General features: G+C 47.7%; 1 protein-coding gene across 4 annotated transcripts; it reads right to left on the reverse strand.

The window, feature by feature from the left end:
- Nucleotides 1-6,388: 6,388 nt before the first annotated feature.
- On the reverse strand, nucleotides 6,389-12,997 carry LOC124658366 (BTB/POZ domain-containing protein At5g47800-like). 4 transcript variants are annotated; one of them, XM_047196714.1, is made up of 8 exons: nucleotides 12,576-12,997; nucleotides 11,744-11,832; nucleotides 11,483-11,585; nucleotides 10,027-10,125; nucleotides 9,828-9,918; nucleotides 8,029-8,424; nucleotides 7,194-7,952; nucleotides 6,389-7,109 (listed from the first exon to the last, which is right to left on the reverse strand). In XM_047196714.1, the coding sequence occupies exons 4-8, from the start codon at nucleotides 10,083-10,085 to the stop codon at nucleotides 6,687-6,689; spliced, it is 1,728 nt and encodes a 575-aa protein (XP_047052670.1). In that variant the 5' UTR covers nucleotides 10,086-10,125; nucleotides 11,483-11,585; nucleotides 11,744-11,832; nucleotides 12,576-12,997; the 3' UTR covers nucleotides 6,389-6,686. The 4 variants fall into 4 exon arrangements, with proteins under 4 accessions (XP_047052670.1, XP_047052672.1, XP_047052671.1 ...); XM_047196716.1 differs by lacking the exon at nucleotides 11,744-11,832 and having other exon boundaries at nucleotides 9,828-9,897; nucleotides 10,027-10,113; XM_047196715.1 differs by lacking the exon at nucleotides 11,744-11,832 and having other exon boundaries at nucleotides 9,828-9,897; nucleotides 12,576-12,995.
- Between the last annotated feature and the right edge of the window lie 786 nt (nucleotides 12,998-13,783).

Genomic DNA, 13,783 nt, shown 5'->3' on the forward strand with positions numbered 1-13,783 from the left:
CTAAACCTATCAAAAAGTATGTTGGTGGAACCTCGCGCGGAGAAATCGAGGGGGTAGACCCCCGAGGCACGCAGACCGCCGTTTTCGGGGGAACGACCGCGGAGCACCGGAATGCCACCAACACTGGCATGTGGACCTAGGATATGTGTGAAAGTGTGTTGGAAGGTGTGATTCACCAAATGGTGCAAGGCATTGCTCCCATGTGTGAGATTCCTCTCTTTCGGGCGACAGCACTTGGAAGATTCCTCGACTTGTAGGTCGAAGTGTCCCGCTGCGGGTATACCGGTGGCTACAATGTGCCAAAGTGTGCCAAACCTACCTTTACATGTGTATATGGCCTAAACAAAACTAAACCTATCAAAAAGTATGTTGGTGGAACCTCGTGCGGTGAAATCTGAGGTAGACCCCCGAGGCACGCACCGCCGTTGTCAGGTGGGGAACGACCGCCGGAGCACCGGAATGCCACCAACACTTGCATGTGGACCTAGGATATGTGTGAAAGTGTGTTGGAAGGTGTGATTCACCAAATGGTGCAAGGCATTGCTCCCATGTGTGAGATTCCTCTCTTTCTGGGCGACAAAGACTTGGAAGATTCCTCGACTTGTAGGCTGAAGTGTCCTGCATGCGGGTATACCGGTGGCTACAATGTGCCAAAGTGTGCCAAACCTACCTTTCCATGTGTATATGGCCTAAACAAAACTAAACCTATCAAAAAGTATGTTGGTGGAACCTCGCGCAGTGAAATCTAGGTGGGTAGACCTCCCGAGGCACGCAGCAGCCGTTTTCGCGGGGGATGACCACCGTGGAGCACCGGAATGCCACCAACACTTGCATGTGGACCTAGGATATGTGTCAAAGTGTGTTGGAAGGTGTGATTCACCAAATGGTGCAAGGCATAGCTCCCATGTGTGACATTCCTCTCTTTCGGGCGATAACACTTGGAAGATTCCTCGACTTGTAGGCTGAAGTGTCCCGCTGCGGGTATACCGGAGGCTACAATGTGCCAAATGGTGCCAAACCTAGCTTTCCATGTGTATATGGCCTAAACAAAACTAAACCTATCATAAAGTATGTAGGTGGAACCTCGCGCGGAGAAATCTAGGGGGTAGACCCGGCCCCCGAGGCACGCAGACCGCCGTTATCTGGAGAGAACGACCGCCGGAGCACCGGAATACCACCAACACTTGCAAGTGGACCTAGGATATGTGTCAAAGTGTGTTGGAAGGTGTGATTCACCAAATGGTGCAAGGCATAGCTCCCATGTGTGACATTCCTCTCTTTCGGGCGATAACACTTGGAAGATTCCTCGACTTGTAGGCTGAAGTGTCCCGCTGCGGGTATACCGGAGGCTACAATGTGCCAAAGTGTGCCAAACCTATCTTTCCATGTGTATATGTACTAAACAAAACTAAACCTACCAAAAAGTATGTTGGTGGAACCCCGCGCGGAGAAATCTAGGGGGGTAGACCCCCCGAGGCACGCAGACCACCGTTTTCGGGGTGGAACGACCGCCGGGGCACCGGAATGCCACCAAAACTTGCAAGTGGACCTAGGATATGTGTCAAAGTGTGTTGGAAGGTGTGATTCACCAAATGGTGCAAGGCATAGCTCCCATGTGTGACATTCCTCTCTTTCGGGCGATAACACTTGGAAGATTCCTCAACTTGTAGGCTGAAGTGTCCCGCTGGCGGGTATACCGGTGGCTACAATGTGCCAAAGTGTGCCAAACCTAGCTTTCCATGTGTATATGTACTAAACAAAACTAAACCTACCAAAAAGTATGTTGGTGGAACCCCGCGCGGAGAAATCTAGGGGGGTAGACCCCCGAGGCACGCAGACCGCCGTTATCGGGGGGAACGACCGCTGGAGCACCGGAATACCACCAAAACTTGCATGTGGACCTAGGATATGTGTGAAAGTGTGGTGGAAGGTGTGATTCACCAAATGGTGCAAGGCATAGCTCCCATGTGTGACATTCCTCTCTTTCGGGCGATAACACTTGGAAGATTCCTCGACTTGTAGGTCTGAAGTGTCCCGCTGCGGGTATACCGGAGGCTATAGTGTGCCAAATGGTGCCAAACCTAGCTTTCCATGTGTATATGGCCTAAACAAAACTAAACCTACCAAAAAGTATGTTGGTGGAACCCCGCGCGGAGAAATCTAGGGGGGTAGACCCCCCGAGGCACGCAGACCGCCGTATTCGGGGGGGAACGATCGCCGGGGCACCGGAATGCCACCAAAACTTGCAAGTGGACCTAGGATATGTGTGAAAGTGTGGTGGAAGGTGTGATTCACCAAATGGTGCAAGGCATTGCTCCCATGTGTGACATTCCTCTCTTTTAAGCGATAACACTTGGAAGATTCCTCGACTTGTAGGCTGAAGTGTCCCGCTGCGGGTATACCAGAGGCTAGAATGTGCCAAAGTGTGCCAAACCTATCTTTCCATGTGTATATGGCCTAAAAAAACTAAACCTACCAAAAAGTATGTTGGTGGAACCTCGCGCGTAGAAATCTAGGGGGGTAGACCCCCCGAGGCACGCAGACCGCCGTTTTCGGGGGAGAACGACCGCCGGAGCACCGGAATGCCACCAAAACTTGCAAGTGGACCTAGGATATGTGTGAAAGTGTGTTGGAAGGTGTGATTCACCAAATGGTGCAAGGCATTGCTCCCATGTGTGACATTCCTCTCTTTTAAGCGATAACACTTGGAAGATTCCTCGACTTGTCGGCTGAAGTGTCCCGCTGCGGGTATAGCGGTGGCTACAATGTGCCAAAGTGTGCCAAACCTATCTTTCCATGTGTATATGTACTAAACAAAACTAAACCTACCAAAAAGTATGTTGGTGGAACCCCGCGCGGAGAAATCTAGGGGGGTAGACCCCCGAGGCACGCGACCGCCGTTATCGGGGTGGAACGACCGCCGGAGCACCGGAATGCCACCAAAACTTGCAAGTGGACCTAGGATATGTGTCAAAGTGTGTTGGAAGGTGTGATTCACCAAATGGTGCAAGGCATAGCTCCCATGTGTGACATTCCTCTCTTTCGGGCGATAACACTTGGAAGATTCCTCGACTTGTAGGTCGAAGTGTCCCGCTGCGGGTATAGCGGTGGCTACAGTGTGCCAAATGGTGCCAAACCTAGCTTTCCATGTGTATATGGCCTAAACAAAACTAAACCTACCAAAAAGTATGTTGGTGGAACCCCGCGCGGAGAAATCTAGGGGGGTAGACCCCCGAGGCACGCAGACCGCCGTTATCGGGGGGGAACGACCGCCGGAGCACCGGAATACCACCAAAACTTGCATGTGGACCTAGGATATGTGTGAAAGTGTGGTGGAAGGTGTGATTCACCAAATGGTGCAAGGCATAGCTCCCATGTGTGACATTCCTCTCTTTCGGGCGATAACACTTGGAAGATTCCTCGACTTGTAGGCTGAAGCGTCCCGCTGCGGGTATACCGGAGGCTATAGTGTGCCAAATGGTGCCAAACCTAGCTTTCCATGTGTATATGGCCTAAACAAAACTAAACCTACCAAAAAGTATGTTGGTGGAACCCCGCGGAGAAATCTAGGGGGTAGACCCCCGAGGCACGCAGACCGCCGTATTCGGGGGAACGATCGCCGGGGCACCGGAATGCCACCAAAACTTGCAAGTGGACCTAGGATATGTGTGAAAGTGTGGTGGAAGGTGTGATTCACCAAATGGTGCAAGGCATTGCTCCCATGTGTGACATTCCTCTCTTTTAAGCGATAACACTTGGAAGATTCCTCGACTTGTCGGCTGAAGTGTCCCGCTGCGGGTATACCGGTGGATACAATGTGCCAAAGTGTGCCAAACATAGCTTTCCATGTGTATATGTACTAAACAAAACTAAACCTACCAAAAAGTATGTTGGTGGAACCCCGCGCGGAGAAATCTAGGGGGGTAGACCCCCCGAGGCACGCAGACCGCCGTTTTCGGGGTGGAATGACCGCCGGGGCACCGGAATGCCACCAAAACTTGCAAGTGGACCTAGGATATGTGTCAAAGTGTGTTGGAAGGTGTGATTCACCAAATGGTGCAAGGCATAGCTCCCATGTGTGACATTCCTCTCTTTCGGGCGATAACACTTGGAAGATTCCTCAACTTGTAGGCTGAAGTGTCCCGCTGCGGGTATACCGGTGGCTACAATGTGCCAAAGTGTGCCAAACCTAGCTTTCCATGTGTATATGTACTAAACAAAACTAAACCTACCAAAAAGTATGTTGGTGGAACCTCGCGCGGAGAAATCTAGGGGGGTAGACCCCCGAGGCACGCAGACCGCCGTTATCGGGGGGGAACGACCGCCGGAGCACCGGAATACCACCAAAACTTGCATGTGGACCTAGGATATGTGTGAAAGTGTGTTGGAAGGTGTGATTCACCAAATGGTGCAAGGCATAGCTCCCATGTGTGACATTCCTCTCTTTCGGGCGATAACACTTGGAAGATTCCTCAACTTGTAGGCTGAAGTGTCCCGCTGCGGGTATACCGGTGGCTACAATGTGCCAAAGTGTGCCAAACCTAGCTTTCCATGTGTATATGTACTAAACAAAACTAAACCTACCAAAAAGTATGTTGGTGGAACCCCGCGCGGAGAAATCTAGGGGGGTAGACCCCCGAGGCACGCAGACCGCCGTTATCGGGGGGGGGGAACGACCGCTGGAGCACCGGAATACCACCAACACTTGCAAGTGGACCTAGGATATGTGTCAAAGTGTGTTGGAAGGTGTGATTCACCAAATGGTGCAAGGCATTGCTCCCATGTGTGACATTCCTCTCTTTCAGGCGATAACACTTGGAAGATTTCTCGACTTGTAGGCTGAAGTGTCCCGCTGCGGGTATACCGGTGGCTACAATGTGCCAAAGTGTGCCAAACCTAGCTTTCCATGTGTATATGGCCTAAACAAAACTAAACCTACCAAAACGTATGTTGGTGGAACCCCGCGCGGAGAAATCTAGGGGGGTAGACCCCCGAGGCACGCAGACCGCCGTTTTCGGGGGGGAACGACCGCCGGAGCACCGGAATACCACCAAAACTTGCATGTGGACCTATGATATGTGTGAAAGTGTGGTGGAAGGTGTGATTCACCAAATGGTGCAAGGCTGTGTGGCCGGCCTCTTTTTCAGGCGATAGCACTTGGAAGATCCCCCGAACGCGATTTGTTTACTCCGAAACCCTGATATGTTGGAGGGGGAGTAAGGACTTAGAGTGATCGTATAGCAAAAATATGGTATAAACATTGCATTAATCAAGATGTGGTACTTGTCATATTTCAAGAATAAAATGTAAGCATTAAAATAAGTACAATATAGAAAGAAAAAGGAGAAAATACTACAAGGCACACGGCAAAGGAAAATGTGCACGGCAAAGCAGCCTTTGCCGTGCGACTGTGTAAAGCGCACGGCAAAGCAGCCTTTGCCGTGCGTGTGGGGCCGGCGCACGGCAAAGGACCTCTCACGGCAATGCCTTGTTCCCTTTGCCGTGCGTCTTTTCATTGCCGTGCGCTTTCCTGAGGCTTTGCCGTGCGCTTTGTCTTTGCCGTGTGCCGTAGGTCCTCTTTGCCGTGCGTCGCTCGTTGCCGTGCGTTTTTTGTTTGCGTTGCACGGCAAAGTTTTCTTTACCGTGTGCGAGCACACGGCAAAAGGTGGATGCACGGCAACGAGCTTTTTTCCCGTAGTGTGCATAGTAACATCAATGTAGTATCATATGGCTCCATTAATTAGCTTGTAGTGTAGCCAGCTGCTAGCTATAAGCCAAATGACATGTCATCTATAGCCAACTTAGAGCCAACACATACAATAGTGAGCTATAAAAATGTAGTACTTTATCAATGTATGACCCACCTTTCACTCTCACAAAGTGCCTAGGAGCACGTGCTAGAGCTGGCTCTTGCATAAGAGCCCACTCTCCTTCTCTCTCCTCCTCTCTCCTCCAACTAAGCAATAATATACTATTTTAATTCTTATAGCCAGCTGACTAAGCCTTATTGTACTTGCTCTAACTAGCTATGTTACTCTATCCTCGTCTCTCCTCATTAACTCATTGCCACATAAACAAATTTGCTTAGTTGAACCTAAGTTACTAGTGAAGTTATTTGCACTATTATAGCAGTCTGAATGTCATGAGTCTTTTGAAGGCTCGGTATATGTTTGGATGAAGAGATTGGTACTTCCATGTCAGTACATTCAACTTATTGCATGAAGATCTGTTGAACATCTCAGAAATCTCAAGAACTAAATACTCCCTCGGTTTTAAAAAAATATCGCAGATTTATCTAAATTCAAATGTATCTACGAACATAATCTTTAGGATGGAGAGAGTACTGCAATTGAAGAATAAGAGTAGGACTAAGCATGTACACCTTTGATTAGTGAGCTATCCTAGATTGAATGATATTATAGCCACTTAATTATTATTTCCCCTCCATTTATTTACAAAAATCTACGCTTCTCAACCCGGATGCCCCCTCACATCTCCCACCCAAAAAAATGGGATGCACTGAAATCAAAACAAGTGAGAAAAAAATGATCAAGAATCACAAGTATATCAACAAATTGGGAAGGATGAGCCGGGATCAGAAGCAAGAAATTAGCATGTCCCATGTGCACTCATCCGGAGCTCATCCCTGGTCATCATCAATTCTTAAAGCTCCTTGAATTTACACTTCAATTGTTCCTCAGCCTGCTCCCCCTCTCCTCTGCTGTCCTCTCTGTCCTCGCCGCCGTCTTCGTCGACGTGGACAGCGACCTAGCCATTGCAGCCGCTTCACCTTGCGCGCGCTCCGAATGGACGCCCCGTCGGGGCCGGTGCACGTCCGACTTGTGGTCAGTGGGCGCCGGTTCGTCCTCTCTGTCTATGGCCGTGAGACCGGAGACGGCGTGGACGGAAGCCCGGTTCGGTGGCGCGACGGCATGGCTGCCGCCCGCGCCGATCGTTCTCTCCTGCTCGACAAATAGGAGCTGCACGATGGTGCGCAGTGGCATCCGGTCGTTGGATATCGCCTGCGCCCGCACGTCCGGCGACAGCTTCCGGCAGTCGATCAGTCGGCACAACCGCTTCTTGTCCGCCTTGCTCAGGTCCGGGTGTTCCTGCCATCAATAAACCGAATTCGATATATCAGACGAGATCATCGCACGAAGAAAAATCAAAGTACTTTGGTATTAGTTTGTGACCTTGAGGTAGGTGTCGATGGCGTGGTAGAGGCCGTCGTGGTCGTTCCGGGCAATGTCCGGCAAGCACTCAGCGAGGTCGACGAACTTGCCGATGGGGAACTCTCCGTCGAGAGCTATCGTCTGCAGATACTCGTCGAAGATCCTGACCACCTTCTCCATGGCGACGCTCATCCGCCGGCGCTCGTCGGCCGCCGCCGGCCGCTGAAACTGCGCCAGGAAGTGCTCCAGCACGGCCTCCGCCGCGCCGACGTCGTACGCCTGCGTGTCCGACGGCAGGGGGATGAGCAGGTCCACTGCCTTGGCCTCGTCGAGCTGGGACCCGGCCTGTCGGATCAGCTGTGCGCGCGTGGACGACGACGCGCCGACGTAGTTCGCCACACGCAACAGCCGGAGAAGAAACCGTCCAGTGACCGACCCCGCGTCACTGGGGATCATGGTGACGACGGTCTCCAGCACGCGCCTCTGCTTCGCGATCGTCTCCTCGGCGTCTGCCGCCATCGAGGAGCTCTGCGCCTGGCCATTGACGCCGGGAGCGCTGGCGCAGTATAGCGGGTCCGGGAGGTGCTTGCATGCGTAGACGTGCAGAGCCTCGCCGATGAGGGGCGGTGGGAGCATGCGCGCGGCGCGCACGGTGGAGACGACCGACCGGAACACCTCGATGTCCAGCTCCGAGATATCCTCCGTCCACCAGTCCTTGGGCACCGACTGGTGGGGCTTCTTAGTGTATCCCGGCCGCGTGTATGTGTACGACCACGAAACCTGCACACACACGCACCTAAACATTCAGTTTTTGGCGCCAAATAACCACCACTATCAATCACAATTTCCCAAAAACCTTTGAAGTTGGGAGGAGGATCTTCTCAACAATGGAGTCGATGCACGGCTGGACGATGCGGCTCTCAGACCAGCCGGAAATCCGCCATGCCGCCTGGAGGGCGGTGATGGAGTCCTTCCAGCCCTGGAGGACGCAGGAGTCGAAGAAGGTCTCGAGCTTAGCAACGAGGTTCCCCTTGGCAACGTGCTCCGTCATGCGGAGGAACCGGGCCGCCAGCATCGCTGGCACGAAGTTGCTGGCGCTGATGCTGATGGCGATGCCGTAGCAGAACTTAGCACAGAGCTCGAACGCCTCCTCGCCGCCAGGGATGTCGTGGAGCGCCACTGGCACCGGCTCGCCGTCGTCGGTGTCGGAGCAGAGGCGCTGCAGGAGACCGCACTTGAGGAGGAGGGGGAACTACATGGTAAAAACACCTGAAATCAAGAGGCTGGACATTGGAAAGGGGAAAGGACCAAAATTCCTATCTGCCCTATAACTACAGCTTCTACTCATGTGTCAAGATTAACATTTTATTTTTCTCCAACTCCTTTTGCTTTTGGGTGTGATATGATCTTAATCTTGAAATCTGGAAACGTGTTGCTGGAAGTAATTGACTAAGAGGTGTTGTCTGAAGTTTTCCTTTTCTGCAGAGAAATTGAGACCAATAGTTCTGTTCTTCAAACTTAATGTGGCTGCTTTAACGGTTATGTACCCTGTTCTTATTATAATTTAAAGTTATTTTTATTAGAATTCAGACCAACTGTGTCACAAAATTTCCCAAAGTTAAAATGCAAAAGCTAGATGCAATCCCGGTAAAATAGTTTTGCAGTAAAATAAATACTCCTACTTATTATTGAAACAACGCGAGTACTGTTACACTACTTTTCTTTGGGGAAATTATAATCACCACTGAAGTTCTCCTCACAGTTATGCCCCCTGTTCTTTGCGTTCATGCACAACACACCAACTGAACCTGAACCTGAACCTTAATGCGATCATGTGTTCACTTGTTGTAAAAATTAGTCTTAGGATCTTAGGCAAAACCAAAATTCATGAACAAACAAGAGCCTAAGCAGAGTGGTTCACATTCATCACTAAGGCCCCTGTCAGTCACCAACCAGTGACACCCAGAGGACATGACGAAAGACAACCCCACTCTATTCTACCAACTTGCTTAACACCTTACTAGCTAGGTTTGCATGTTATTCAGGAGAAGCTTTTGAAGCGTGGATCTGAAAAGGGAGCTGCACACATTAATTATGCTTCCTTTGGTAAGTGAAGCTTGACAATTTTGGTAAAGCAGATCCTCAGTCCTATGAACCCACACCAGATGTGGGTTTGCCATCTGAAAAGAATGGTTAAACAAAGATAGAGTCGGTTTGAGGTCATGATTAGGCTTTGATCGATGCACGCTAATCATTGCGAGCGGCGATCGGCTTAGTAAAGGCGCCTTAGTAAGTACCATCATTAGGACACCAATGACATTTCTTATGGAAAGAAAATGGAAAAGGCTAACATGTGAGCTGATAAACTATCTGAAGAGCATGGATATCTGGTTCGGAGTGCCCTATCCTTTGCCACGTAGTACTTTCTTTTATCAACTTTGCTTTTCGGATATGGAACAAAATCTTTTCAGGGGTGAAGTTCCCCGCATCATATTAGGTGTCAACCTAAGGCATTTCACTTGACATTTATATTCATAAACCGAGGCAATGATTCTTATGACTAGTACATATTTTCCTAAAATTTCAGAGAAAGCGAGACATATGAAATGTAAAAAGTACAATGATGGCTACTTTTGCATCTATGAGCAAACATACCTTGTGTAGCTGATACTTCGTATTGTTGACATGTATGATAAGATCAGCAGGTATGTCTGACGCTACTGACCTGTCATGCCACAAGTAAACCCTGTATTAATTGTTGACATTGTAATGTTGAAATGGGCAACCTCTTTCTTAAGTTGTTACACCCAGCAGGTATAAAATTGGCTGCAAAGATGAAAATTTGAATATTTACCTGACGGCCTGTTCGGTGTAGAATGTGTCAGGCTTCGTCCCAAGCTTCATGTACTTCATTGTCAAGGACTTGTTGATCTGCTATCCTCTGGGTTGATTACTGAACAAACATCAAACTTTGAGAAAATACAGAGAGAAGGTAGTAGTTTAGTGATTTGTCATTTCTTTGGTTGAAAAAGTATCATTTGACATTTTTTTGAGAAATAACTTATTTGGTTACAACTTATAAAACCCCATAACAAAAATAGATAAAATAACTACGATACAATCGTCTAGGTTTCAGCTAATTACTGGCGCAGTTTGTTTTCACAGTCTTGATCAGAACTGAAAAACAAATAAGTCCTTCCAAATTAAACAAGCGACTGAATACGAGCATGAAGAAACTTGACGCGTAAAACATGTGGACGAGAAGCATAATCAATAAAATGCAGTTTGGCCAAAAGATACAAAAATACTCAAGAAAACCGAAACAGATGCAATGCATCGTTATCATCATCATGCTAATTTAAGTGGATCCGTACCTTGATGAACTATAGAGAAACCCAGAAAACCTTAAGATCTAACAGCTAAAAAGCTTGAGCTCCTGGTAAAATGTGGCCCTTGATCTCCTTTAGAGAAAAGGCACAATCAGGTCCCTGCTAATTTATATGCACTCTTAAGCGAGAGGAGCTTTCAGGACCACAGGTTCCACTGTGTGAGCCCCATCCTTCGTAGCTAGCTCTCAACAGCCTTTCACCTTCAGAGTATCTTTGAAAAAAAATGTATGTTGTTGATGTGAACTTGTTTGTATGCATTTCCTTGGGGTTTATGCAAGCATGACTTCACAGTTGGTCACACACACACACGCAGCATGGTGGCATTTTAGGGGTCCTGTTGTTTGATTAGGCTCACCTCACCTCTTTGTTGATGTGACCTGTGTGCACACTCATCATCCAATACAAAGACAGTGTGTTGGCCACATTAGTGACACAGGTACTGTAAGAGGAAGCTTTTTAAGGAAGCAAAAATCCAAGATAAGGTAAATTAGATTTTCCTCAAAGGAGTGAGATAAGATACCTAGATACTGGGTTGAACCTAGGTTGATGGTCAAACAGCAGATACTTTAATCCAAGCTTTTCAGGAGGGGTAAAAAAACAACCAAGAGAACAAGATTTGTGGGAATTTGGGATCCCTAAAATCTCAAGATTTGTGTCACTTTTATGTGTGAGTATAGTATTTTGTTGAGTCCCAAAGCATCAAGGCGTTAAGGAAGACATATGGGGCCTTCATGCAACTCATGTCCCTTGAAGCCTCATCATGCACCAAACTCCAGCTTGTAGCATATAAACATCCGAGAGAGAGAGAAAGAGAGAGATCTGCACTCTGTCTGCAGTGTGGCTTGAAAAAGGCAGGGGAACAAACAGTAGTGATATATGCACGGCACTAACGCTCTGTGCTGGTTTCAGATGAAATAGTACCTGATCAGGCACCACCACAAGCTCAAGGGCCCATCATACATGTATGCATGGCTTGTTGCTAGCCTGCTCTTCCTCCTCCTCTCCTTTTGTTGTCCTCCCTTTTCTGCACAAGGTGTTGGCAACTTGGCATCATCTCACTGTCTATTTATGTATGCAGGCCTCAGGGTGCAAGTGCAGCCTTTGCCATGAAAATGTTTATGGAGTTTGATTGAGTACCTACATTAAAAAATGGGATTATTTTCTTTTCCAGACATAATATACCTGAGTGAATAGTAGTTGCAAACTTTCCCTCGACTGCGACGCAGATTCAGAATAAACCCGCTGATTAACTCGTGTGAGATCGATGTTGACTGAAACATCAAGCGCAGCTAGCATGAAATGTACAGCAAATGCCAGGTTCAATGGAGGATGAGCTAACACGATGGTGGGTTGGTTGCATGATGGATGTAAATCAAGGACCATGCGACACATGGGTTTAATGTTTCGCAGCTGGTGCTTCCTGCAGCCTCGATCGGCAGGACTAGCCAGTACAAGTAGTATTCAATGTATGAACTGGAAATGAAAAATGAAAAGGAAGTGCACGTTTCTTTCTCATAAACATGAAACGGAAATTGAAAAGGAATTTGGACAGAAGGATGTTGCTACATGTGGACGACAAGCAAACATCATTGCACGTACTTTTCCAGAACGGGTGAACTCCATTGAGATTTTTTTTCTTTTGTAATATCCAGAAAAAAAGGGTTCTAGAAGAGAACTGTTTCTGCGCCTTCCAACTGTACCCATGCACAATAAAGGCTCCAAAAATTTAATAATAACACCAAGGACTCTAGAAAATAATTCGGTTCTTTAGCAATTGGGATGGTACTGCTATGGAAGAGAAGAACAGACCAGGAAGTTTGGTTCGCAAATATTGTTCTTGTTTTTACCAGCGAAAAGAATGTGCCCAAACGCAATGATCCTGCAGCTGTTTGATTTCTGTAATCCTCCATGGACCATGGGGTCTAAGGCTTCTGCCGGCGATGCAAACTAAGACGCGCGCGCGTGCAGGCCATGGCATGCAAGTAAGCTAAGCATATAGGGAGAAAAAGATCACCTTAATTAGGTAGGAGCCCCGGCCGGGTGCATGCAGCTCCTCAAAGATCCAGAAATTTTGCTCGGGACGTTGAAGGAGACGCGCGGCTTGGAGGCTCTCCTTCTTCGTCTTCTTCCTCGAAGCCTCTTCTTCTTCCTTGGGCGAGAGAGGGTTCTGTGGAGGGGATTGTTGTGTTGCAGTATGAGATGGGTGCAGGTCTCAGGCCTCCATGATCGAGTCGAGGAAGATTTATATGGAGGAAGGAAGGAAGGGGATCGATGCTGACAATCAAGAGATATCCTACGCTAAAGATTCTCTACTTATTGAGTGTGAGCGGCGAAATAAAGAGAGAGAAATTAAGGGAGAGAGCGCGGCCGCGTGGTGGAAAGAGAGAGAGGGGGAGGGTCCAGGATCTTGTTGTCCCCACTGCTCGGCGGATCGGAGGATAGTGTATTATTGCCATCACTAGGCACACACACTAGCTCGATCGACGTCGCCCCCGAATCTCAATAGGCCAAAAGAGCAGCATCATGAGCCCAGGGGAAAAACTTGAGTCGATCGAGGTGTTGGTCTCAATTAATGAATGGTTATCAAAATTTGTTCGTATATCTCTCCTGATCTCAAAGATATAGGGGTATACCAATCCTGGCCCAGATCGATCGGACTAGTTGTGATCATTCTAGGAAACGAATAACGTAGACCACTAAATATTTTGACTAATTAATGTAGCAGATAACATATTTAATTCAGCCCCTTAAAATAAATCTTGAATTATTTCAACCAATTAATGTAGTAAGAAATAACTGATTATCTCCATGCATGCTTCAATGTATTTTTTTTTTGTTTCCACAATACCAAAATTTCTTACATTGCAGCTAAAGTTTGTTTTCAGTTTCCACAACTTTACATGGAACAATAAACGCAAAACACCAAAATATGTTCAGATAATTGATGTAGCAAATAACTCCTGATTTTGACCCCTTCATATCACGAATTGTTGCAACCGGTTAATATACCAAATAACTCATGGTTTCCACGATTCGATACAAAAAATATTTGTTCCAAGGAGGGTGGTGACATTTGTTTCTAACTATGAGAACATTCTAGGAAGATAACAATTAAAATTACAAATTATTTTCGGTAATTAATGTAGCAACTAACTTTGATTTCAAAACACTTAAAATTATTTTCAGTAATTAATGTATCGAGTAGATCATGGTCTCCCTTGT

The sequence above is a fragment of the Lolium rigidum genome, chromosome 5 (genome assembly GCF_022539505.1).
Source record: "Lolium rigidum isolate FL_2022 chromosome 5, APGP_CSIRO_Lrig_0.1, whole genome shotgun sequence".
Classification (NCBI taxonomy): Eukaryota; Viridiplantae; Streptophyta; class Magnoliopsida; order Poales; family Poaceae; genus Lolium; species Lolium rigidum.

What these genes read in the sequence shown, in the direction of transcription:
- LOC124658366 (XM_047196714.1), bottom strand. Translation starts at nt 10,085, where the DNA reads ATGAAGTACATGAAGCTTGGGACGAAGCCTGACACATTCTACACCGAA. An exon ending in TACACCGAACAGGCCGTCAG is followed by an intron (nt 9,919 to 10,026) that starts GTAAATATTCAA and finishes CAATTAATACAG; the next exon opens with GGTTTACTTGTGGCATGACA. An exon ending in CGAAGTATCAGCTACACAAG is followed by an intron (nt 8,425 to 9,827) that starts GTATGTTTGCTC and finishes TTTACCATGTAG; the next exon opens with TTCCCCCTCCTCCTCAAGTG.